The following is a 27,211-nucleotide window of genomic DNA, read 5'->3' as shown; positions in this document are numbered from 1 at the left end:
ATCCATGCGGCTAGGGTGTCAAGGGAGGACCGGGGAGCGGCGCTGCTGGTCGGGATACTTCTGCTGCGAGCAGTCGCTCATCTCCCGGCTTCTCGCAGCAGAAGTAGCTGCACAGGCAGCTCCGCTCCCCGGTCCTCACCAATACGATTCCGCTCCCCGGTCCTCACCAATATGATTCGCTGATTGGTTGCGGCCGGAGAGCGCGACCAATCAGTGATCTTGGCGCAAAAGTTAAACACCGCTGTGCTGATTGGTCGCGGACGCTGCTCGCGACCAATCAGCGATCTTGCCGACAAATTTAAACACTGCTGTGCTGATTGGTCGCGGACGCTGCTCGCGACCAATCACCGATTTGGGCGCAACATTTAAAAAGCGGCCGCGACCAATCACCGATCTTGGCGCCACATTTAAACACTGCTGTGCTGATTGGTCGCGGACGCTGCTCGCGACCAATCAGCGATCTTGCCAACAAATTTAAACACTGCTGTGCTGATTGGTCGCGGTCGCCGGCCGCAACCAATCAGCATTATTGGCGCCAAATTTAAACAACGCTCTGCTGATTGGTCGCAGCCGCCAGCCGACCGTGACCAATCAGCGAGATTGGCGCAAAATTTAAACAACGCTCTGCTGATTGGTCGGTGCCAGCCGACCGCGACCAATCAGCGAGATTGGCGCCAAATTTAAACAACGCTCTGCTGATTGGTCGCGGATGCTGGTCGCGACTAATCAGCATTATTGGCGCCAAATTTAAACACCGCTCTGCTGATTGGTCCCGGTCACCGGCAGCGAACAATCAGCAGTATTGGGGCCAAATTTAAACACCGCTCTGCTGATTAGTCGCAACCACCGGCCGCGACTAATCAGCGATTTTGGCGCCAAATTTAAACACACTCTCCAGTACTCACTAACACGGTTCGCTGATTGGTTGCGGCCGCCGCCCGCAAACAATCAGCAGTATTGGCGCCAAATTTAAACCCCGCTCTGCTGATTGGTCGCGGTCGCCGGCCGCGACCAATCAGCAGTATTGGCGCCAAATTTAAACACCGCTCTGCTGATTGCTCGCGGTCGCCGAACGCGACCAATCAGCATTATTGGCGCCAAATTTAAACACCGCTTAGCTTATTGGTCGCGGTGGCCGGCCGCAACCAAGCAGCGATATTGGTGCCAAATTTAAACACCGCTCTGCTGATTGGTCGCGGTTGCCGGTCGCGACTAATCACCATTATTGGCGCCAAATTTAAATACCGCTCTGCTGATTGGTCGCGACCACCGGCCGTGACCAATCAGAGATATAGGCGCCAAATTTTAACACCGCTTTGCTGATTGGTCACGGTTGCCGGCCGCGACTAATCAGCGATTTTGGTGCCAAATTTAAACACGCTCTCCAGTCCTCACTAACACGGCTTGCTGATTGGTCGCGGCCGCCGCCTGCGACCAATCACCGATATTGCCGCCAAATTTAAACACTGCTTTGGTGATTGCGCCCTTTCGGCCGCATACATATTCTAGAATACCCGATGCGTTAGAATCGGGCCACCATCTAGTGTGATATATTTGTTGGAGTGCACATGTGGCCTACAGTATGTAGGTCGCACCATACAACCAATGCGCGCCAGGCTAAATAAACATCGGCAGAATATTAGAAATGGAGATTTGTTCCATAGTTGTCAAAGCACTTCTTAGAAGATCAGAAAGATCCAAAATATCTGCACCTTACGATTATTGATCATATATCTGACACGGTGCATGATAGATAGAAAAGGTTGGTAAACCGGGAAAATTATTGGATCTATAAGTTGGGAACTTTATCCCCGGAAGGTCTGAATCTCTGACTTGAAAATATTATTAAGTAAGTTATATAATTTATGTAGAATTGAAAAATCTAGTGGATATTTATTTTTATTAGGTTTTTAATATGAGTGTAATTATGAATATATGCAGCTTTTACTCTTTTTATATTCTTCTTTTATTTGTATATATAGTTTTTTTCATGTAGTTTTATTTTAGTGTTGATGTTTTGTCTCTGTTATCAGCCAAGTCAGGTTGGCCCTTAGAAAGGGGATTTGAGGGTTAACTGGTCAATTGTTGGCACCTGCTGGTTAATTCTTTAAACTTCTATATAAAGTGCTTGTGTGGTAATATTGGCCATCACCTGATGAAGGCGGCATTAGCCGAAACATGTTGTGAAGCCATTTGATTAATAAAAAAAATGATGGAGTAACAAATACCCCGGCCTGCCGTCACCTTGCGCCCCATTGAAATCCACAGCAACTTTGTATTCTTGATTCCCTCTTGGGTGGGCGGTTGGGGGCTGCAGATATCAGCTTATTAACCGTTTACAAGGACCCGCGGTGATGTCACACCCCATGTGATTCTGTCAGCCGGTCAGCCTGAGACCCGTGCGGGGTGCGGTTCACGCCGGAGCCTTAATCCGTGGTTTTGCAGCGGTGCGCAACCACACAAGGTTAGTCAATCTATTTTCCGGTTTCCTCCCCTCAAAGATCACCGGGTATACACAGGAGCGCCTCTCTTTTCTTCTTTTTTTTTTTAGGATGTGGAATCAAAATAATCACACTACTTCTAAAGATTATATCATTCAAGGTTATAATTTCCAAAATGGAGTCACTTTATGTGGATTTCTACTGCTCTGTTTTTCTGACATTTTGTCATATTAGGGCTTCTATAAATGGTGGGTCCCATCTCCTCTGGGATCTGCTCCTGCGAAGTCTGCTTCTCTCACCAGGAGCCGCCTTATTCATCCTGCAGGCGGCGCTGATGATGGAGGAGACGTCAGAACCAGAAGCTCTGGGAGGCACAGGCTCTGTCCAGCCACTAAGATTAGGGTGCCTGGGACCAGTAGTACCATCCAGTCTGGCAGTATGGGTGTGTGTGCTGTCCAGCTGGAGTAATCTGCTCCCTACTTCAGCCAACTGGAAAGCACCGCACCCTACTAAAGCTGGAAGCATATTGCCGGAAGCTGCCAGATACAGCCTTGTCCTCCTGTGGTTCAGTCCTCTGTGCTCAGCTCCCGGCTTGTGTATTTGTTTCTGTTGTGACCTCGGCCCGTTTACTGACTACTCTTGTGTCTTCTGATTTTTTATGTTCTCTGCCCTCCTGGTTCTGACCCGGCTATCTGACTATTCTTCCCATCTCACACCACAGAACAGCAGGTAACACCGTGGCCCAAGCCTAGGGGTCTCTGTGTAAGTCCAGATCCATGTAGAGGGGTTAAAAGATGATGAGCAAGGCAAACCCTGGGATCTGGAAAATGGAGTAGATAGCGCCAAGCCTGTTTGTGGTGGCCATCTTTTGAGCTGCCAGGTGACCACGAACAGTGTCCCCAATATATTGTGTCTGCAAACTATCCCAGCAAAATCTGCATTCAAATAGCTAAATGTCGCTCCTTCCCTTCTTAACCTGCCATGTGCCCAGACAGTAGTGTACAACCGTATATCGGGTATTGTAGGATTCAAGGAAAATAATTTGTAAGGTCCATTTGTTTCCTATTATCCTTTGAGAAGAATTTCAAAGTTATCACCACATAAAGTGACACGCGTCAGATTTGAAAAATGGGCCCAGATAGGAACAGAAAACTGGCTGCAGGAAGGGGTTAAATCAGAGAAATTTGGGCACTAACTACTATAGTCAAAAACTGACTATAGACAATAACACATCTACTGAAATGATCAAACTCAACAGTCTCCATCAGAGAAAAATGAGTAACTAGTGGTGAAACCTCTCTGGGGTAATTGGAGTATGGGGCTCGGTGGCTCTTGGGAATCTAAACTATCGTAAGGGTATGTGCACACGATGCAGAAATGCTCAGGATTTTTTCCTGAGCGTTTCTGCATCTCCCTGGCAGGAAAAAACGCATGCGGATTGTACATGCGGATTGTACATGCGGATTGTACATGCGGATTGTACATGCGGATTGTACATGCGGTTTCCTGCCAGGGACATGCGGATGTGAAGCGGTCTTCACTTTCATTTCCGCATGCGGGTTGACAAGCGCTTCCCAAGCGATTTTAGCATCACTTGGAAAGTGCTTGTCAACTTCACACTATATAAATCCATGCAAACTGCATGGATTTATATAGTGTGTGAATTTCAAAAAATAAAAAATAAATATATACTTTACCCTCTGATGGCCCCCGGTGTCCTGCTTCGCTCGGTCCGGCTACCGGCAGTGAAGACTGAAGGACCTGCCGACGTCAGCGTCACGTGACCCGTCACATGACTCTGACGTCAGCGAAGGTCCTTCTTCATTCAACCGCGAAGTGCGCGGGAAGCCGGCAGGACGCAGCGCGGGTCGTCAGAAGGTAAGTATATATATATTTTTTATTTTATTCTTTTTTTTTTAATGGTACCTGGGTCTGGATGAGAGTCCTCTCATCCACACCCGGGTACTATCCGCACATTAGACCGCATGAAAAGCGCATCAACATATACAGTAATGCGGATTCCATGCGGTCTAATGCAAGTCAATGGCGCCAAAAAAGCAGCGTTTCCGCAAAATTAATTGACATGTTGCGGATTTTTGAGCGCAGCGTTTACGCTGCGGAAAAATCCGCATCATGGGCACAGCACATGCGGATTTCAATTGGAGAACATTGCTGCCCTTCTACCATGCGTTTTTCATGCGTTTCCGCAACTGCAAAAACGCCGCGGAAACGCATTAAAAACGCATCGTGTGAACTCAGCCTAAGGGACAATACTTTCTGTCTGATGAGTTTCAAGAAGAAATATTAGACATTTAAAAATAACTTTTTATAATAGTGCAGAGCTGAGGTGTCTTAAATTTAGATCTCGGGCATTTGGAAGAGACAATGGAGATCTATTTTTTAAAGACTACCAGGGAGTTACAGACTCACATAAGTGAGGCAGGCTGATGCAACCACAAATCAAACTTTCATACAGAATAAACCTATAAAAAAAGACATTTTTTTATTCTATGTTACATCCCCAACAACAACGTATGTATGAGGGGAGAACTCCAACATTAAACCAGAATTGCACTAATTTATGGTGGACCATTGGGGCTACTATGAGTCCTGACTATAAGAGTAGAGAAAGTATTAGCGCCCCCATTTCAGGAGAGATTGTGCAGTAATCTGAATTCCTTAGGATTGAAAACATAATGGAATTTATGACGTGGAGTGAATCCATGAAACCAGGGCTCGAGCCAACACATCTCCTGCAGGCGTGAATAAATGTATATTACAGCCATCAGCCACGCACAGCTTAGAGATATATCATGGCACAGGTGTAATGTTTTTTGTGTAGTTGGCCCTCACTGCACATTTAATGTTATCAATCATAAAAGTGAAGTTTGGCCACAAAGACTGGACCTGGTCTTGTAGGGACCATATGAGCACATTCAGCAGCACAGAAAGTTTTTGCATCGCCATATTTTGAGAGCTATAATTTTTCCATAGTTCGGCCAACAGAGTCATGTGATGGCTTGTTTTTTGCGGGACAAGTTGATGTTTTTATTGGTACCATTTTTGGGCACGTGACATTTTTTGATCGCTTTCTATTCCGATTTTTGGGAGGCAGAATAAACAAAAAACACCAATTCGGGAATTGTTTTATTGGAGTTCTTTTTATGCCGTTCCACGTGTGGAAAAATTTATAAGATCGCTTTATTATTCGGGTCAGTACGATTACAGCCGCACTACATTTATATTGTTTTTTAGGTTTTGGCGCTGTTACACAATAAAAATGATTATTTTTTTTTTTTTTGCATCGCTTTATTCTGAGAGCTATAACTTTTTTATTTTTCGTCTGATGGAGCTGTATGGCGGCTTTTTTATCGCGTTTTATTCCATTTTTTGTTTGGCAATATGATGATAAAGCACCGTTTTTTGCTTATTTTTTTTTCTTTTACGGTGTTCACTAAAGGGGTTAACTAGTGGGACAGCTTTATAGGTCAGGTCGTCTGGACGCTGAAATACCAAATATGTGTGCTTTTATTGTTTTGGTTTTTTTCATATATTATTTTTAATATATGTTGCAAAAATATATTTTTTAAATATATTTTTACAACAGGCTGATCGCAGTTATAAGACATAGCAGTGCAGGATCACTGCTATAACTAATAAACTGTCAGCTCTGCAGACACAAGTTACTTTGATCATGCACTGCGCATGATCAAACTAACTTGCTGGGGCTGGTGACCCGGATGTTGTCATGACCCGGATGTTGTGACCCCGCTGCTGTCCCTCTGCTCACTCGCTAAATGCTGCAATCACATCGATTGCAGCATTTAGGGGGTTAAAGTGCTGGGAACGGTGCGGGCACTGCGTGCCGAGTGTCAGCTGTCAGAATCAGCTGACACGGGCGGAGATTGCGCCCGCACAGCCTGTGTGCGGGTGCGATGGCCATGTAGTAATAATACGTACCTGGTCCATAAGGTCCAGGGCACAGGGACCTTAAGGACAATGTCAGAAAGGGGTTAACAGTTTTGTGTAGGGGAGAATGTTGTGGTCTAGAGGAAGAATGGTGATCACACGATTGTGATACGGTCGGACTACACCACCGATAAAGCAGCCACAGCCGGTGACTGAGAAGAATCTGTGACTTCTCTGCATTTAGTGGTCACTACTCACCTGGGTAGTCATATGTAGGAATCTCCTCTTTACACCGCTCATCACCCCTCACATATGTCTCTGTAGTATTAATATGGGTCAGATCTTCACCCTGAAACAAATATTGTAAAAGTCACAAACAGATGGAGAAGTCCCATCTATGATCAGCTCTAATCCTGCCATCTCCACCGTTCTCATTACACAAATATAAAACATATAATCAGGGCCGGCTCCAGGTTTTTCTGGGCCCCGGGGGAAAGAGTCTCAGTGGGCCCCTTTAACACATACCACGATTCATGATGCACAGATACCGCAGAGAAATATATATATAGTACAATGCCGAAGATTTCACTTCTTACATTACATGAGTGATATCTATTGTAAATTCCACAATAGCTCAGAAAACAGTGAATCTCTCCACACAGTATACTGGCCCCCATAAAATGCTCCATACAGGATACTGGCCCCCATATAACGCTCCATACAGAATACTGGCCCCCATAAAATGCTCCATACAGAATACTGGCTCCATATAAAGCTCTATAAGGAATACTGGCCCCCATATAACACTCCATACAGAATACTGGTCCCCATATAACGCTCCATACGGAATACTGGCGCCCATATAACCCTCCATACAGGATACTGGCCCCCATATAACGCTCCATACAGAATACTGGCCCCCATATAATGCTCCATACAGAATACTGGCCCCCATAAAATGCTCCATACAGAATTCTGGCCCCCATATAAAGCTCCATACGGAATACTGGTCCCCATATAACGCTCCATACGGAATACTGGCGCCCATATAACCCTCCATACAGGTACTGGTCCCCATATAACGCTCCATACAGAATACTGGCCCCCATACAACGCTCCATACAGGATACTGGCCCCCATATAACGCTCCATACAGGATACTGGCCCCTATATAACGCTCCATACAGAATACTGGCCCCCATATAATGCTCCATACTGGCCCCCATAAAATGCTCCATACAGAATACTGGCCCCCATGAAACGCTCCATGCAGGATACTGGCCCCGATATAACACTCCATGCAGGCTGTTCCCCCCATATAATGCCCCACGCAGGCTGTTCCCCCCACATAATTCCCCATGTAGAATGTCACCCCCCCCTTATAATACCCCATGCAGGATGTCACACAGACCCCCTCCCTTACAATGCCCCATGCAAGATGTCATACACCCCCCCTCCCTTATAATGCCCCATGCAGGATGTCATACACCCCCCTTCCTTATAATGCCCCATGCAGGATGTCACACCCCCCCTCCCTTATAATGCCCCATGCAGGATGTCACCCCCCCTCACTTACAATGCCCCATGCAGGATGTCAGACCCCCCCCCCTTATAATGTTCCATGCAGGATGTCACACACCCCTCTCGCTTATAATGCCCCATGCAGGATGTCACCCCCCCTCCCTTATAATGTCTCATGCAGGATGTCACACACCCCCCTCCCTTATAATGCCCCATGCAAGATGTCACTCACCCCCCTCGCTTATAATGCCCCATGCAGGATGTCACACACCCCCCACGCTTATAATGCCCCATGCAGGATGTTACACACACCCCCTCTCTTATAATGCCCCATGCATGCTGTCACAACCCCCCTCCCTTATAATGCCCCATGCAGGATGTCACACACCCCCACCTCACCCCCCCCCATATAATGCCCCATGTAGGATGTCACACACACCCACCTCACCCCCCCATATAATGTCCCATGCAGGATGTCAGACCCCCCCACCTCACCCCCCCCACATAATGCCCCATGCAGGATGTCAGACCCCCCCATTTCACCCCCCCCACATAATGCCCCATGCAGGACGTCACACACCCCCACCTCACCCTCCCCATATAATGCCCCATGCAGGATGTCACACACCCCCACCTCACCCTCCCCATATAATGCCCCATGCAGGATGTCACCCCCCCACCTCACCCCCCCCATATAATGCCCCATGCAGGATGTCACACACCCCCACCTCACCCTCCCCATATAATGCCCCATGCAGGATGTCACACACACCCACCTCACCCCCCATATAATGCCCCATGCAGGATGTCACACAGCCCCACCTCACCCCCCTATATATTGCCCCATGTAGGATGTCACACACCCCCACCTCACCCCCCCATATAATGCCCCATGCAGGATGTCACACACCCCCGCCTCACCCCCCCATATAATGCCTCATGCAGGTTGTCACACACCCCCACCTCACCCCCCCCACATAATGCCCCATGCAGGATGTCACACACCCCCACCTCACCCTCCCCATATAATGCCCCATGCAGGATGTCACACACACCCACCTCAGCCCCCCATATAATGCCCCATGCAGGATGTCACACCCCCACCTCACCCCCCCCATATAATGCCCCATGCAGGATGTCACACACCCCCACCTCACCCTCCCCATATAATGCCCCATGCAGGATGTCACACACCCCCACCTCACCCTCCCCATATAATGCCCCATGCAGGATGTCACACACCCCCACCTCACCCCCCTCCCTTATACTGCCACAGGCCTCCATTCAATTAAAAAAAAAAATCAAATACACACCTCACTCCTCACCTGCGGCCGCTGCTTCGGACTCCTGCGTCACCGGCCTCATCCCGCTCTGCGCTGTGACTGCGCAGGAGAGAGTGCGGTGTAAAGATGTCACCGGGCCCTCTGACCTGAGACATCACCGCGCCCTCTGACCTGAGACGCCACAGTGCAGCAGCTGCGGAGGATGCAGGAGCTGCTGCGGAGGCAAGGGGAGGGGTAAGTATTGTGCCGGGGCCCTGAGCAAGCGGGGGGAGAGCAGGCGCTGACACCGCTCTCCTCCGTTCACGGCTCCCATAGGGCAGCGGGGAGCCCGACGGCGAGTGGGTCCCTCCGCCTGCTCAGGGCCCCGGCATTTGCCTGGGTGTGCTGGGTGCTGACGCCGGCCCTGCATATAATACTGGTGGATAAAACAAGACTGAGCACAAGACCTTCACAGCCGTCTACACATCATAGGGGAGATCTCATGACACCTTCTCTCCATCTACCTGATGATCCTGAGGAACATTGGGATCTTCTTGTTTACAGTCCTGTGGAAGAAGAGGACGGGGACATCTCTCTGGTGTTGTCCTCTTAATGGATAGATCTGGAGGAAACACATACAGGGACTGAATTCATTCTTTACATACAGATAATTATAGGCCGTGTGTATTTAGTCCTGTCTATTACCTGGAGATGTGAGGGGCTGGGGAACCTCCATCATGATGTCTTTGTACAGATTTTTGTGTCCCTCTAAATACTCCCACTCCTCCATAGAGAAATAGATGGTGACGTCCTGACACCTTATAGGAACCTGACACATACAATAATAATGTCATCACTGCAATCCCTTCATAGCGTTACTGTATAATGTCCCAGCAGTGTCACCTCTCCAGTCAGTAGCTCAATCATCTTGTAGGTGAGTTCTAGGATCTTCTGGTCATTGATGACCTCATGTATCAGGGGGTGAGATGGAGGTCCTGTGATTGGGCTCAGGGGTCTCGCCCATTCCTCAGACACAGGGTCCTGACAGCGCTCACTAGAGGTCTTCTTCACTACTGTGTAATCCTGATTATGGAGACACACATTAATAAATCTCCCTCCAGACATTTCCAGAGTCCTCACCTCTCCAGTTCTGTCCATCTGTTATTCCCATAGATAAGAATGATGTAATGTGACGTCATCAGAATCTCTCACCTCTCCAGTAAGCCGGAAGAGGATCTCTAGGGTGAGGTGTAATATTTTCTCTGCCATCTTGTCCTTATCCATATCCAGTTTTGATGGGTCCATAAGGAAAATTCTCTTATATAGAAGATTGTCACTAAGCAGATCGAATATTGTAGAGACCTGAAGGAAAAGAAGATAAGTAGATGTAACATCATAAAAATCCTGTTTAATAATACAATTACTGGAGATAATTAGGGAAACATATGAGGAGATTTATTATTTTACACTATTTAGTTTTCTTCTTTATATCTGCTAATAAAACAAATATATTTTAGAACACAGCCAACAAGCAGTTTCTTCCTCGGAGTCTGCAGCTGAACACGTTTCTTATAGACTCATCTTCCTTATTGCTAATTGTCATCTCATTTATGGACACTGGAATCGGCATTAGCAATACTGCAGGAGATATTCATTACACGTGACATGAGAAATAACTACTTCATGATGATGACGACATCTTCATCTTCTACTACGGCTCCAGAAACATATTTGGCCAGAGTCCGTCACTGACTACATCACCACCGGCCGTCTATATGAATGTTTCCCGTCTTCCCCAGACTGTAATCTTCTATCACGTTAGATCTCATGTCTGATTCACACACAGAACTTTGATGTATTTAGAAAACCTTTTTTGTTTACACAAATATCGCGGACAGAAATTATTTGATACCAAAGTCTCCATGTACAGTTTTTTATGGGGTTTATTTCTGGCCTTAGGCTTTCCTATATTACAAGAAAAACACCAGAAAAAAAGCAGAAATTAAAATTTTTCAAAAGAAAATTGGTACCAACAATTCTTATAAAAAGAAAAAACAAGCAAACAGCATAAGACAAATTTTGTTATTTTCTAACACATTAAACATTTGTTTTAAAATAATTAAATCCTTTGAGCAGCAGAACATAGATGTTCACCGCAGGGATGGCACAGGTACGGCTGCTACACCAACCCTGGCAGTTTAACCACTTGCTGCTGTCAAAAGCAAACATGGCATCTCGGAAGGTGTGACAGAGTTCAGCTGAATGCCCCTCCTCCCCCAAGTACTCGATAGTATAAGGCTGCCTAGTTACTATGATACTTAAATACCTAATAATGGTGTCTTAACCTGCAATGTACGAAAGTCTATTAGGCCGGGACAGAGGCAGCGTCAAATGAGTTACATTTTAAAGCCCCCATATACATTAGACTAAAGTTGCATGTAATGAATTGGGGGTTGGCTGACTATATAATGTATTTGGGGGCCTCGCGACAGATGATGTCAGGGCAGAGAAGGATCTGGCATCCTCAATTTTGGAGGCTAATTGTTTGTTTTTCCTGTAGATAATGCTCCGCTAGAGGAGTCTGGAGGTGACTCTCTCATACAGACCCCAAGAAAGCTGGAATATTTGTGTGTATGGGGGAGTCGGGAAAAATAGCCATCTGCCAAATGACCGTTCAACCAACACTTATCTCATGTATGGGGCTGTTAAGTACACTACTCAAAAATGTAAAGGGAACACTTAAACATCACAATGTAACTCCAAGTCAATCACACTTCTGTGAAATCAACCTGTCCAGTTATGAAGCAACACTGATTGTGAATCAATTTCTCCTGCTGTTGTGTAAATGGAACAGACAACTGGTAGAAATGATAGGCAATTAGCAAGATACCCCCAATAAAGGAGTGGTTCTGCAAAACATTTCTCTGTTCTCATCCTTTTTGGCTGTTTTGGTCACTTTTGCATTGTATCATTGCTCTCACCCCTAGAGGTACAGTAGCATGAGGCGGTGTCTACAACCCACAGAAGTTGCTCATGTAGTGCAGCTCATCCAGGATGGCACATTAATGAGAGCTGTGGCAAGAAGGGTAACTGTGTGTCAGCACAGTGTCCAAAGCATGGAGCATATACTGTACCAGGAGACAGGTCAGTACACGAGGAGATGTGGAGGGGGCCGTAGGAGGGCAACAACCCAGCATCAGGACCGCTACCTCCTCCTTTGTGCAAGGAGGAACAGGAGGAGCAGTGCAAGATCCCTGCAAAATGACCTTCAACAGGCCACTAACATTTGTCAGCTCAAACTGTCAGAAACAGATTCCATGAGGGTGGTATGAAGGCTTGAAGTCCACAAGTAGGTGTTGTGCTTCTAGTACAACATGGTAAAGGGTCATTGGCATTTGCCAGAGAACACCAAGATTGGCAGATTCCACATTGACGTCTTGTGTTCTTCACGGATGAGAGCAGGTTCACACTGCACACATGTGACAGACGTGACAGAGTCTGGAGATGCTGTGGAGAACGTTCTCCAGCATGACCGGTTTGGCAGTGAGTCAATAATGGTGTGGGGAAGCATTTCCTTGTAGGGCCACATAGTCTTCTATGTGCTCGCCAGAGGTAGCCTGACTGCCATTAGTTACCGAGATGAGATCCTCAGACCCCTTGTGAGACCATATGCTGGTGCGGTTGGCCCTGGATTCCTCCTAATGCAGGACAATGCCAGACCTCATGTGGCTGGAGTGTGTCAGCAGTTCCTGCATGATGAAGGCATTGATGCTTTGGAATGGCCTGTCCATTCCCCAGACCTGAATCCAATCGAGCACATCTGAGACATCATGTCTTGTTCCATCCACCAATGCCGCATTGCAACACAGACTTTAATTTGGTGGAGTCATATTTCCCGACTCTGAAGACCGTATGCTGCCACTGTACTTGGCAGGCCCAGTCCAGATGGTATGGAGATAAATGAAGGAGACCAAAGTCCAAAAATAAACTTTACTTTACTTAACAAGAACTTGATGACAAGTATATATATCAGATAACAGGCACAACACTTTATGAATATTTCTCCTGAATTATGCAGTCAAGAACTTTATGGTTACATGTGGCGTTACATAACTTTTGTTAAAAGCTACAACAGTATAGCAAGCCATTATGGGAAGGTCCATCATCCCTGTGAGGACCATACAGGTTGAGATGTGTCGTTACAGCCCTTGTTTGTCTAAGATAAGGAATCCTTCCTTAATTCCCTTTACTCACAGTGGCATGTAAAGGTTGAAACATCCATGGTCAAAATTACAAAACGGAAAATGGGCCGATGCAAAAGTTTGGACACCCTGATTGGTTAGTACCTAGTAGCACCACCTTTTGCAAGTATCACAGCTTGTAAACGCTTTTTGTAACCAGACAAGAGGTTTTAAATTCTTGTTTGAGGGATTTTCATCCATTCTTCCTTGGAAAATTCTTCCAGTTTTGTGAGATTCCTGGGTCGTCTTGCATGCACTGCTATTTTGAGGTCTAGCCACAGATTTTCAATTATGTTCAGATCAGAGGACTGCAAGGGCCATTGTAAAACCTTCATCTTGTGCCTTTGAGGTTGTCTATTGTGGATTTTGAAATGTGTTTAGAATCCATTATCCATTTGAAGAAGCCATCCTCTTTTCAACATCAGCTTTTTTTACAGATGGTGTTATTGCATTAAGAATTTGTTGAAACTTCATTGAATCCATTCTTCTCTCTACACATGAAATAATCCCATGCCATTGGCTGCAACACAACCCTAAAGCATGATTGATCCACCTCCAGGCTTAATGGTTGGCAAGGTGTTCTTTTCTTGAAATTCTGTGCCCTTTTTTCTCCACATATACCTTTGATCATTGTGGCCAAAGAGTTTTATTTTAACTTCATCAGTCCACAGAACATGTTTCCAAAATGCATCAGGCTTATTTAGATGTTGTTTTGCATACTTCTGACACAGAATTTTATGGTGAGGACTCAGGAGAGGTTTTCTTCTGATGACTCTTTCATGAAGGCCATATTTGAGCAGGTGTCTCTGAACAGTTGAAAAATGTGCAACAACTAAAGAATCTTCTATATCTTTCTGAAGGTCTTTTGCAGTCAAGGGGGGTTTCTGATTTGCCTCTCCAGCAATCCTACGAGCAGCTCTCACTGAAATTTAGCTTGGTCTTCCTTGCTGTTGCTGTTAACTGCCATTTCTTAATTACATTTCGAACTGAGGAAAGAGTGTAAAGATAAGTGTCCTAAAATATGTATGCACATATATATATATATATATATATATATATTAGTAGACCAAAAGTTTGGACATACCTTCTCATTTAAAGATTTTCCGTATTTTCATGACTATGCTATGAAAATTGTACATTCACACTGAAGGCATCAAAACTATGAATTAACACATGTGGAATTATATACTTAACAAAAAAGTGTGAAACAACTGAAAATATGTCTTATATTCTAGGTTCTTCAAAGTAACCACCCTTTGCTTTGATGACTGCTTTGCACCCTCTTGGCATTCTCTTGATGAGCTTCAAGAGGTAGTCACCAGAAATGGTCTTCCAACAATCTTGAAGGAGTGCCCAGATGTGCTTAGCACTTGTTTGCCCTGTTGCCTTCACTCTGCGGTCCAGCTCACCCCAATCCATCTCGATTGGGTTCAGGTCTGGTGACTGTGGAGGCCAGGTCATCTGGCGTAGCACCCCATCACTCTCCTTCTTGGTCAAATAGCCCTTACACAGCCTGGAGGTGTGTTTGGGGTCATTGTCTGTTGAAAAATGAATGATGGTCCAACTAAACGCAAACCGGATGGAAGAGCATGCCGCTGCAAGATGCTGTGGTAGCCATGCTGGTTCAGTATTCCTTCAATTTTGAATAAATCTCCAACAGTGTCACCAGCAAAGCACCCCCACACCATCACACCTCCTCCTCCATGCCTCACGGTGGGAACCAGGCATGTAGAGTCCATCCATTCACCTTTTCTGCATCGCACAAACACACGGTGGTTGGAACCAAAGATCTCAAATTTGAACTCATCAGACCAAAGCACAGATTTCCACTGGTCTAATGTCCATTCTTTGTGTTCTTTAGCCCAAACAAGTCTCTTCTGCTTGTTGCCTGTCCTTAGCAGTGGTTTCCTAGCAGCTATTTTACCATGAAGGCCTGCTGCACAAAGTCTCCTCTTAACAGTTGTTGAAGAGGTGTGTCTGCTGCTAGAACTCTGTGTGGCATTGACCTGGTCTCTAACCTGAGCTGCTGTTAACCTGCGATTTCTGAGGCTGGTGACTCGGATAAACTTATCCTCAGAAGCAGAGGTGACTCTTGGTCTTCCTTTCCAGGGGCGGTCCTCATGTGAGCCAGTTTCTTTGTAGCGCTTGATGGTTTTTGCAACTGCACTTGGGGACACTTTCAAAGTTTGCCCAATTTTTCACACTGACTGACCTTCATTTCTTAAAGTAATGATGGCCAATCGTTTTTCTTTACTTAGCTGCTTTTTTCTTGCCATAATACAAATTCTAACAGTCTATTCAGTAGGACTATCAGCTGTGTATCCACCAGACTTCTGCACAACACAACTGATGGTCCCAACCCCATTTATAAGGCAAGAAATCCCACTTATTAAACCTGACAGTGCACACCTGTGAAGTGAAAACCATTTCCGGTGACTACCTCTTGAAGATCATCAAGAGAATGCCAAGAGTGTGCAAAGCAGTCATGAAAGCAAAAGGTGGCTACTTTGAAGAACCTAGAATATAAGACATATTTTCAGTTGTTTCACACTTTTTTGTTAAGTATATAATTCCACATGTGTTAATTCATAGTTTTGATGCCTTCAGTGTGAATGTACAATTTTCATAGTCATGAAAATACAGAAAAATATTTAAATGAGAAGGTGTGTCCAAACTTTTGGTCTGTACTGTATGTTTTTTCATACTACCATGTATGCGAATTCATATATATACACAGGTGCATCTCACTAGAATATCATCAAAAAGTCAATTTATTTCAGTTCTTCAATAAAAAAAAAGGAAACTCATTATATAGAGTCATTACAAACAGAGTGATCTATTTCAATTGTTTAGTTCTGTTAATGTTGATGATTATGGCTTAAAGCCAATGAAAACACAAAAAAAGTCATTATCTCAGAAAATTAGAATAATTAACAAAAAAACATCTGCAAAGGCTTCCTAAGCATTTAAAAAGGTCCCTTAGTCTGTTTCAGTAGGCTCCACAATCATGGGGAAAACTTCTGACTTGACAGATGTCCAGAAGGCAGTCATTGACACACCACACAAGGAGGCTAAGCCACAAAAGGTCATTGCTAAAGAAGCTGGCTGTTCACAGAGTGCTGTATCCAAGCATATTAATGGAAAGTTGAGTGGAAGGAAAAAGTGTGGTAGAAAAAGGTGCACAAGCAACCGGGATAACCACAACTTTGAAAGGATTGTTGAGAAAAGGCCATTCAAAAATGTGGGGGAGATTCCCAAGGAGTGGACTGCTGCTGGAGTCATTGTTTCAAGAGCCACCACACACAAACGTATCCAGGACATGGGCTACAAGTGTCGCATTCCTTGTGTCAAGCCACTCATGACCAACAGACAACGCCAGAAGCGTCTTACCTGGGCCAAGGAGAAAAAGACCTGGACTTTTGCTCAGTGTTCCAAGGTGTTGGAAATCAAGGTCCCAGAGTCTGGAGGAAGAATGGAGAGGTCACAATCCAAGCTGCTTGAGGTCTAGTGTGAAGTTTCCACAATTAGTGATGGTTTGGGGAGCCATGTCATCTGCTGGCGAAGGTCCACTGTGTTTTATCAAGACCAAAGTCAGCGCAGCCGTCTACCAGGAAATTTTAGAGCAGTTCAAGCTTCCCTCCGCTGACAAGCTTTTTGGAGATCGAAATTTCATTCTCCAGCAGGATTTGGTAACTGTCCACACTGCCAAAAGTACCAATACCTGGTTCACAAACAACAGTATCACTGGGCTTGATTGGTCAGCAAACTCTTCTGACCTTAACCCTATAGAGAATCTATGGGGTATTGTCAAGAAGAAGATGAAAGACCCCAGACGCAACAATGCAGATGAGCTGAAGGCTGCTATCAAAGCAACTTGGGCTTCCATAACACCTCAGCAGTGTCACAGTTGATCGCCTCCATGCCACGCCGCATTGATGCAAAAGGAGCCCCGACCAAGTATTGAGTGCATTTACTGAACATACATTTCAGTAGGCCAACAATTCAGATTTTAAAATAATTTTTCAAGCTGGTGTTATAAAATATTCTAATTTACTGAGATAATGACTTGTGTGTTTTCATTGGCTGTAAGCCATAATCAACCTTAACTGAAATAAACATTTGAAATAGATCACTCTGTTTGTAATGACGCTATATAATATGAGTTTCACTTTTTGTATTGAAGAACTGAAATAAAGTAACTTTTTGATATTCTAATTTAGTGAGAAGTACCTGTATATGCATGTGCATATACACTGCGTGCCGAATTATTAGGCAAGTTGTATTTTAGAGGATTATTTTTATTATTGATCAACAACTATGTTCTCAATCAACCCAAAAGACTCATAAATATCCAAGCTTAATATTTTTGGAAGTTGGAGTGTTTTTTTTTTTAGATTTTGCTCTCTTAGGAGGATATCTGTTTGTGCAAGTAACTATTACTGTGCAGAATTATTAGGAAACTTAATAAAAACCAAATATAATCCCACCTCACTTGTTTATTTTCACCAGGAAAACCAATATCAGTGCACAAAATTTAGAAATAAACATTTCTGACATGCAAAAACAAAAAAATAGTGATCAGTATAGCCACCTTTCTTTATGATGAGACTCAACAGCCTTCCATCCATAGATTCTGTCAGTTGCTTGATCTGTTTTCGATCAACATTGCATGCAGCAGCCACCACAGCCTCCCAGACACTGTTCCGAGAGGTGTACTGTTTTCCCTCCCTGTAGATCTCACATTTTATGATGGACCACAGGTTCTCTATGGGGTTCAGATCAGGTGAACAAGGGGGCCATGTCATTATTTTTTCTTCTTTTAGACCTTTACTGGCCAGCCACGTCGTGGAGTAGTTGGATGCATGTGATGGAGCATTGTCCTGCATGAAAATCATGTTTTTCTTGAACGATACCGACTTCTTCCTGTACCACTGCTTGAAGAAGTTGTCTTCCAGAAACTGGCAGTAGGTCTGGGAGTTGAGCTTCACTCCATCCTCAACCCGAAAAGGTCCCGCAAGTTCATCTTTGATGATACCAGCCCATACCAGTACCCCACCTACACCTTTCTGGTGTCTGAGTCGGAGTGGAGTTCTTTGCCCTTTACTGATCCATCCAGAGTCACTCTCATTTCATCAGTCCATAAAACCTTTGAAAGATCAGTCAAGATATTTCTTTGCCCATTCTTGACATTTTATCTTATGTTTCTTGTTCAAAAGTGGTCGTTTTTCAGCCTTCCTTACCGTGGCCATGTCCCTGAGTATCGCACACGTTGCAGCTCTGAAATATGGCAAAACTGGTGGCGAATGGCATCTTGGCAGCTTCACGCTTGATTTTCCTCAATTCATGGGCAGTTATTTTGCGCCTTTTTTGGCCAACACGCTTCTTGCGACCCTGTTGGCTATTTGCCATGAAACCCATGATTGTTCGGTTATCACGCTTCAAAAGTTTGGAAATTTCAAGACTGCTGCATCCCTCTGCAAGACATCTCACAATTTTGGACTTTTCAGAGCCTGTCAAATCTCTCTTCTGACCCATTTTGCCAAAGGAAAGGAAGTTGCCTAATAATTAAGCACACCTCATATAGGTTGTTGATGTCATTAGTCAGCACCCCCTCCTCATTACAGAGATGCACATCACCAGATTTACTTAATTGGTAGTTGGCTCTCAAGCCTATGCAGCTTGGAGTAGGACAACATGTATAAAAAATATCATGTGATCAAAATACTCATTTGCCTAATAATTTGGCACACAGTGTATTGCCTTATGTGCCTATGTCCCCATGTGTCCCCACACTTATATATGTCCACATGCACATAAATATAATTGTGCCTCCACACATACATAGTTGGCCCCCTTTATAATAATCCCCCCACTGTTCAGATATGCCCAGGACAAGAAAAGTCTGGGCATGTCAAAAGAAGATGGACAGCTGTCCATCTATTGCCTGTGACTATAGGCTGACATGGTTAATTACCATGTCAGTAGAGAGTCACACTGCTAGGATAAAAGGATCAAAGAGATCCTTGTCCTGGCAATAGCCGCTGCCTGCAGGGGTCCAGACACCAGCACTGATATAATCATATCAGTGTGGTCGCCCCGCACTTCAAAGAGCCCTGCCGCCGGGTGCACACAGGTGCATACAGGGATGTCTGTGTATCCAATGTCATCATAACGCCATGCTGGCACTCGTGTCCAGCATGCATAGCAGGAGGAGGGTGGAGGTCATCGCAAAATGGCAGTGCTTGCACGCTCTACTCTTCTACTTCCCTGCCTGCCTCCACCTGACCTGCCGCTGTTCCCCTCCTCTCTAGCTCCACGTGTCATCCTTTGCCCGCAGTCCCTTCATCTCCTCTGCTCTCCAGCCTCAGCCCTGCTCCCGTCCTGCACTGTACTCCGCAACAGCCCCTTCATCCATGGCCCCCTCCTCCTCTCTGTCATCCTCTGCCCGCAGTCCCTTCATCTCCTCTGCTCTCCAGCCTCAGCCCTGCTCCCGTCCTGCACTGTACTCCGCAGCAGCCCCTTCATCCATGGCCCCCTCCTCCTCTCTGTCTCATCCTCTGCCCGCAGTCCCTTCATCTCCTCAGCTCTCCAGCCTGAGCCCTGCTCCCGTCCTGCACTGTACTCCGCAGCAGCCCCTTCATCCATGGCCCCCTCCTCCTCTCTGTCTCATCCTTTGCCCGCAGTCCCTTCATCTCCTCTGCTCTCCAGCCTCAGCCCTGCTCCCGTCCTGCACTGTACTCCGCAGCAGCCCCTTCATCCATGGCCCCCTCCTCCTCTCTGTCATCCTCTGCCCGCAGTCCCTTCATCTCCTCTGCTCTCCAGCCTCAGCCCTGCTCCCGTCCTGCACTGTACTCCGCAGCAGCCCCTTCATCCATGGCCCCCTCCTCCTCTCTGTCTCATCCTTTGCCCGCAGTCCCTTCATCTCCTCTGCTCTCCAGCCTCAGCCCTGCTCCCGTCCTGCACTGTACTCCGCAGCAGCCCCTTCATCCATGGCCTCCTCCTCCTCTCTGTCTCATCCTTTGCCCGCAGTCCCTTCATCTCCTCTGCTATCCAGCCTCAGCCCTGCTCCCGTCCTGCACTGTACTCCGCAGCAGCCCCTTCATCCATGGCCCCCTCCTCCTCTCTGTGTCATCCTCTGCTTGCAGTCCCTTCATCTCCTCTGCTCAGCAGCCTCAGCTCTTCTCCCGTCCTGCACTGTACTCCGCAGCAGCCCCTTCATCCATGGCCCACTCCTCCTCTGTGTCATCCTCTGCCCGCAGTCCCTTCATCTCCTCTGCTCTCCAGCCTCAGCCCTGCTACCGTCCTGCACTGTACTCCGCAGCAGCCCCTTCATCCATGGCCTCCTCCTCCTCTCTGTGTCATCCTTTGCCCGCAGTCCCTTCATCTCCTCTGCTCTCCAGCCTCAGCCCTGCTCCCGTCCTGCACTGTACTCCGCAGCAGCCCCTTCATCCATGGCGCCCTCCTCCTCTCTGTGTCATCCTCTGCCCGCAGTCCCTTCATCTCCTCTGCTCTCCAGCCTCAGCCCTGCTCCCGTCCTGCACTGTACTCTGCAGCAGCCCCTTCATCCATGGCGCCCTCCTCCTCTCTGTGTCATCCTCTGCCTGCAGTCCCTTCATCTCCTCTGCTCTCCAGCCTCAGCCCTGCTCCCGTCCTGCACTGTACTCCGCAGCAGCCCCTTCATCCATGGCCCCCTCCTCCTCTGTGTCATCCTTTGCCCGCAGTCCCTTCATCTCCTCTGCTCTCCAGCCTCAGCCCTGCTCCCGTCCTGCATTATACTCCGCAGCAGCCCCTTCATCCATGTCCCCCTCCTCCTCTCTGTGTCATCCTTTGCCCGCAGTCCCTTCATCTCCTCTGCTCAGCAGCCTCAGCTCTGCTCCCGTCCTAAACTGTACTCCGCAGCAGCCCCTTCATCCATGGCCCCCTCCTCCTCTCTGTGTCATCCTCTGCCCGCAGTCCCTTCATCTCCTCAGCTCTCCAGCCTCAGCCCTGCTCCTGTCCTGCACTGTACTCCGCAGCAGCCCCTTCATCCATGGCCCCCTCCTCCTCTCTGTCTCATCCTTTGCCCGCAGTCCCTTCATCTCCTCTGCTCTCCAGCCTCAGCCCTGCTCCCGTCCTGCACTGTACTCCGCAGCAGCCCCTTCATCCATGGCGCCCTCCTCCTCTCTGTGTCATCCTCTGCCCGCAGTCCCTTCATCTCCTCTGCTCTCCAGCCTCAGTCCTGCTCCCGTCCTGCACTGTACTCTGCAGCAGCCCCTTCATCCATGGCGCCCTCCTCCTCTGTGTCATCCTTTGCCCGCAGTCCCTTCATCTCCTCAGCTCTCCAGCCTCAGCCCTGCTCCTGTCCTGCACTGTACTCCGCAGCAGCCCCTTCATCCATGGCCCCCTCCTCCTCTGTGTCATCTTCTGCCCGCAGTCCCTTCATCTCCTCTGCTCTCCAGCCTCAGCTCTGCTCCTGTCCTGCACTGTACTCCGCAGCAGCTCCTTCATCCATGGCCTCCTCCTCTTCTCTGTGTCATCCTTTGCCCGCAGTCCCTTCATCTCCTCTGCTCTCCAGCCTCAGCCCTGCTCCCGTCCTGCACTGTACTCCGCAGCAGCCCCTTCATCCATGGCCCCCTCCTCCTCTGTGTCATCCTTTGCCCGCAGTCCCTTCATCTCCTCTGCTCTCCAGCCTCAGCCCTGCTCCCGTCCTGCACTGTACTCCGCAGCAGCCCCTTCATCCATGGCGCCCTCCTCCTCTGTGTCATCCTCTGCTTGCAGTCCCTTCATATCCTCTGCTCTCCAGCCTCAGCCCTGCTCCCGTCCTGCACTGTACTCCGCAGCAGCCCCTTCATCCATGGCCCCCTCCTCCTCTCTGTGTCATCCTCTGGCCGCAGTCCCTTCATCTCCTCTGCTCTCCAGCCTCAGCCCTGCTCCCGTCCTGCACTGTACTCCGCAGCAGCCCTTTCATCCATGGCCCCCTCCTCCTCTCTGTGTCATCCTCTGCCCGCAGTCTCTTCATCTCCTCTGCTCTCCAGCCTCAGCCCTGCTCCCGTCCTGCACTGTACTCCGCAGCAGCCCCTTCATCCATGGCCCCCTCCTCCTGTCTGTGTCATCCTTTGCCCGCAGTCCCTTCATCTCCTCTGCTCTCCAGTCTCAGCCCTGCTCCCGTCCTGCACTGTACTCCGCAGCAGCCCCTTCATCCATGGCCCCCTCCTCCTCTCTGTGTCATCCTCTGCCCGCAGTCCCTTCATCTCCTCTGCTCTCCAGCCTCAGCCCTGCTCCCGTCCTGCACTGTACTCCGCAGCAGCCCCTTCATCCATGTCCCCCTCCTCCTCTGTGTCATCCTCTGCCCGCAGTCCCTTCATCTCCTCTGCTCTCCAGCCTCAGCCCTGCTCCCGTCCTGCACTGTACTCCGCAGCAGCCCCTTCATCCATGGCCCCCTCCTCCTCTCTGTGTCATCCTTTGCCCGCAGTCCCTTCATCTCCTCAGCTCTCCAGCCTCAGCCCTGCTCCCGTCCTGCACTGTACTCCGCAGCAGCCCCTTCATCCATGGCCCCCTCCTCCTCTCTGTGTCATCCTCTGCCCGCAGTCCCTTCATCTCCTCTGCTCTCCAGCCTCAGCCCTGCTCCCGTCCTGCACTGTACTCCGCAGCAGCCCCTTCATCCATGGCCTCCTCCTCCTCTGTGTCATCCTCTGCCCGCAGTCTCTTCATCTCCTCTGCTCTCCAGCCTCAGCCCTGCTCCCGTCCTGCACTGTACTCCGCAGCAGCCCCTTCATCCATGGCCCCCTCCTCCTCTCTGTGTCATCCTTTGCCCGCAGTCGCTTCATCTCCTCTGCTCAGCAGCCTCAGCTCTGCTCCCGTCCTGCACTGTACTCCGCAGCAGCCCCTTCATCCATGGCCCCCTCCTCCTCTCTTTGTCATCCTCTGCCCGCAGTCCCTTCATCTCCTCTGCTCTCCAGCCTCAGCCCTGCTCCCGTCCTGCACTGTACTCCGCAGCAGCCCCTTCATCCATGTCCCCCTCCTCCTCTGTGTCATCCTCTGCCCGCAGTCTCTTCATCTCCTCTGCTCTCCAGCCTCAGCCCTGCTCCCGTCCTGCACTGTACTCCGCAGCAGCCCCTTCATCCATGGCCCCCTCCTCCTCTCTGTGTCATCCTCTGCCCGCAGTCCCTTCATCTCCTCTGCTCTCCAGCCTCAGCCCTGCTCCCGTCCTGCACTGTACTCCGCAGCAGCCCCTTCATCCATGGCCCCCTCCTCCTCTCTGTGTCATCCTCTGCCCGCAGTCCCTTCATCTCCTCTGCTCTCCAGCCTCAGCCCTGGTCCCGTCCTGCACTGTACTCCGCAGCAGCCCCTTCATCCATGGCCCCCTCCTCCTCTCTGTCTCATCCTCTGCCCGCAGTCCCTTCATCTCCTCTGCTCTCCAGCCTCAGCCCTGCTCCCGTCCTGCACTGTACTCCGCAGCAGCCCCTTCATCCATGGCCCCCTCCTCCTCTCTGTGTCATCCTTTGCCCGCAGTCCCTTCATCTCCTCTGCTCTCCAGCCTCAGCCCTGCTCCCGTTCTGCACTGTACTCCGCAGCAGCCCCTTCATCCATGGCCCCCTCCTCCTCTCTGTGTCATCCTCTGCCCGCAGTCCCTTCATCTCCTCTGCTCTCCAGCCTCAGCCCTGCTCCCGTCCTGCACTGTACTCCGCAGCAGCCCCTTCATCCATGGCCCCCTCCTCCTCTCTGTGTCATCCTTTGCCCGCAGTCCCTTCATCTCCTCAGCTCTCCAGCCTCAGCCCTGCTCCCGTCCTGCACTGTACTCCGCAGCAGCCCCTTCATGCATGGCCCCCTCCTCCTCTCTGTGTCATCCTTTGCCCGCAGTCCCTTCATCTCCTCTGCTCTCCAGCCTCAGCCCTGCTCCCGTCCTGCACTGTACTCCGCAGCAGCCCCTTCATCCATGGCCCCCTCCTCCTCTCTGTGTCATCCTTTGCCCGCAGTCCCTTCATCTCCTCAGCTCTCCAGCCTCAGCCCTGCTCCCTTCCTGCACTGTACTCCGCAGCAGCTCCTTCATCCATGTCCCCCTCCTCCTCTGTGTCATCCTCTGCCCGCAGTCCCTTCATCTCCTCTGCTCTCCAGCCTCAGCCCTGCTCCCGTCCTGCATTATACTCCGCAGCAGCCCCTTCATCCATGGCCCCCTCCTCCTCTCTGTGTCATCCTTTGCCCGCAGTCCCTTCATCTCCTCTGCTCTCCAGCCTCAGCCCTGCTCCCGTCCTGCACTGTACTCCGCAGCAGCCCCTTCATCCATGGCCCCCTCCTCCTCTCTGTGTCATCCTCTGCCCGCAGTCCCTTCATCTCCTCTGCTCTCCAGCCTCAGCCCTGCTCCCATCCTGCACTGTACTCCGCAGCAGCCCCTTCATCCATGGCCCCCTCCTCCTCTCTGTGTCATCCTCTGCCCGCAGTCCCTTCATCTCCTCTGCTCTCCAGTCTCAGCCCTGCTCCCATCCTGCACTGTACTCCGCAGCAGCCCCTTCATCCATGGCCTCCTCCTCCTCTCTGTGTCATCCTCTGCCCGCAGTCCCTTCATCTCCTCTGCTCTCCAGCCTCAGCCCTGCTCCCGTCCTGCATTATACTCCGCAGCAGCCACTTCATCCATGGCCCCCTCCTCCTCTCTGTGTCATCCTTTGCCCGCAGTCCCTTCATCTCCTCTGCTCTCCAGTCTCAGCCCTGCTCCCGTCCTGCACTGTACTCCGCAGCAGCCCCTTCATCCATGGCCCCCTCCTCCTCTCTGTGTCATCCTTTGCCCGCAGTCCCTTCATCTCCTCTGCTCAGCAGCCTCAGCTCTGCTCCCGTCCTGCACTGTACTCTGCAGCAGCCCCTTCATCCATGGCCCCCTCCTCCTCTCTGTGTCATCCTCTGCCCGCAGTCCCTTCATCTCCTCTGCTCTCCAGCCTCAGCCCTGCTCCCGTCCTGCACTGTACTCCGCAGCAGCCCCTTCATCCATGGCCTCCTCCTCCTCTGTGTCATCCTCTGCCCGCTGTCTCTTCATCTCCTCTGCTCTCCAGCCTCAGCCCTGCTCCCGTCCTGCACTGTACTCCGCAGCAGCCCCTTCATCCATGGCCCCCTCCTCCTCTCTGTGTCATCCTTTGCCCGCAGTCCCTTCATCTCCTCTGCTCAGCAGCCTCAGCTCTGCTCCCGTCCTGCACTGTACTCCGCAGCAGCCCCTTCATCCATGGCCCCCTCCTCCTCTCTGTGTCATCCTCTGCCCGCAGTCCCTTCATCTCCTCTGCTCTCCAGCCTCAGCCCTGCTCCCGTCCTGCACTGTACTCCGCAGCAGCCCCTTCATCCATGGCCCCCTCCTCCTCTCTGTCTCATCCTCTTCCCGCAGTCCCTTCATCTCCTCTGCTCTCCAGCCTCAGCCCTGCTCCCGTCCTGCACTGTACTCCGCAGCAGCCCCTTCATCCATGGCCCCCTCCTCCTCTCTGTGTCATCCTTTGCCCGCAGTCCCTTCATCTCCTCTGCTCTCCAGCCTCAGCCCTGCTCCCGTCCTGCACTGTACTCCGCAGCAGCTCCTTCATCCATGGCCCACTCCTCCTCTTTGTGTCATCCTTTGCCCGCAGTCCCTTCATCTCCTCTGCTCTCCAGCCTCAGCCCTGCTCCCGTCCTGCACTGTACTCCGCAGCAGCCCCTTCAACCATGGCCCACTCCTCCTCTTTGTGTCATCCTCTGCCCGCAGTCCCTTCATCTCCTCTGCTCTCCAGTCTCAGCCCTGCTCCCATCCTGCACTGTACTCCGCAGCAGCCCCTTCATCCATGGCCCCCTCCTCCTCTCTGTGTCATCCTCTGCTTGCAGTCCCTTCATCTCCTCTGCTCTCCAGCCTCAGCCCTGCTCCCGTCCTGCACTGTACTCCGCAGCAGACCCTTCATCCATGGCCCCCTCCTCCTCTGTGTCATTCTCTGCCCGCAGTCCCTTCATCTCCTCTGCTCTCCAGCCTCAGCCCTGCTCCCGTCCTGCACTGTACTCCGCAGCAGCCCCTTCATCCATGGCCCCCTCCTCCTCTCTGTGTCATCCTCTGCCCGCAGTCCCTTCATCTCCTCTGCTCTCCAGCCTCAGCCCTGCTCCCGTCCTGCACTGTACTCCGCAGCAGACCCTTCATCCATGGCCCCCTCCTCCTCTGTGTCATCCTCTGCCCGCAGTCCCTTCATCTCCTCTACTCTCCAGCCTCAGCCCTGCTCCCGGCCTGCACTGTACTCCGCAGCAGCCCCTTCATCCATGGCCCCCTCCTTCTCTCTCCATGTCCCCCTGTGTGCTGCAGAGGGCAGCCTGTCACACTCTGCTGCTCACCTTCTGACCTGATCTTCTGCCTCTCTTCACCCCACATGACCCCAGCGTTCCTTCAGGCTGCAGCACCCACTCTCCTACCATCAAGCAACTGTGGTCACCCTCAAGCAGGATCTTCAGCCTCACAGTACCTGGACTCCGCAGGAGACCCTTCATCCATGGCCCCCTCCTCCTCTGTGTCATCCTCTGCCCGCAGTCCCTTCATCTCCTCTGCTCTCCAGCCTCAGCCCTGCTCCCGTCCTGCACTGTACTCCGCAGCAGCCCCTTCATCCATGGCCCCCTCCTCCTCTCTGTGTCATCCTCTGCCCGCAGTCCCTTCATCTCCTCTGCTCTCCAGTCTCAGCCCTGCTTCCATCCTGCACTGTACTCCGCAGCAGCCCCTTCATCCATGGCCCCCTCCTCCTCTCTGTGTCATCCTCTGCCCGCAGTCCCTTCATCTCCTCTGCTCAGCAGCCTCAGCTCTGCTCCCGTCCTGCACTGTACTCCGCAGCAGCCCCTTCATCCATGGCCCCCTCCTCCTCTCTGTGTCATCCTCTGCCCG

General features: G+C 49.8%; 1 protein-coding gene across 2 annotated transcripts in view; it reads right to left on the bottom strand.

Annotated features, from left to right (window-relative positions):
* The window catches only part of LOC141205000 (uncharacterized), a 59,319-nt gene that overhangs the window by 7,365 nt on the left and 24,743 nt on the right, over nt 1-27,211 (bottom strand). The window contains exons 1-6 of one of the 2 annotated variants that reach the window (XM_073664055.1): nt 16,765-16,838; nt 10,346-10,495; nt 10,037-10,216; nt 9,839-9,962; nt 9,658-9,755; nt 6,609-6,699 (exon numbers count right to left, since the gene is read on the bottom strand). In XM_073664055.1, coding sequence (XP_073520156.1) covers nt 6,609-6,699; nt 9,658-9,755; nt 9,839-9,962; nt 10,037-10,216; nt 10,346-10,438 — 586 coding nt within the window. In that variant the 5' untranslated portion in view covers nt 10,439-10,495; nt 16,765-16,838. Of the gene's footprint in view, nt 1-6,608; nt 6,700-9,657; nt 9,756-9,838; nt 9,963-10,036; nt 10,217-10,345; nt 10,496-16,764; nt 16,839-27,211 lie in introns of those variants that run through there. The other variant, XM_073664054.1, reaches the window with a different exon arrangement.

This window comes from Phyllobates terribilis, unplaced genomic scaffold (assembly GCF_046119375.1).
Source record: "Phyllobates terribilis strain yellow unplaced genomic scaffold, ASM4611937v1 Scaffold_136__1_contigs__length_4911898, whole genome shotgun sequence".
NCBI classification, from domain to species: domain Eukaryota; kingdom Metazoa; phylum Chordata; class Amphibia; order Anura; family Dendrobatidae; genus Phyllobates; species Phyllobates terribilis.
The sequence above is the reverse complement of the archived record's forward strand: the minus strand, read 5'-3'. Positions and strand labels throughout refer to the sequence as shown.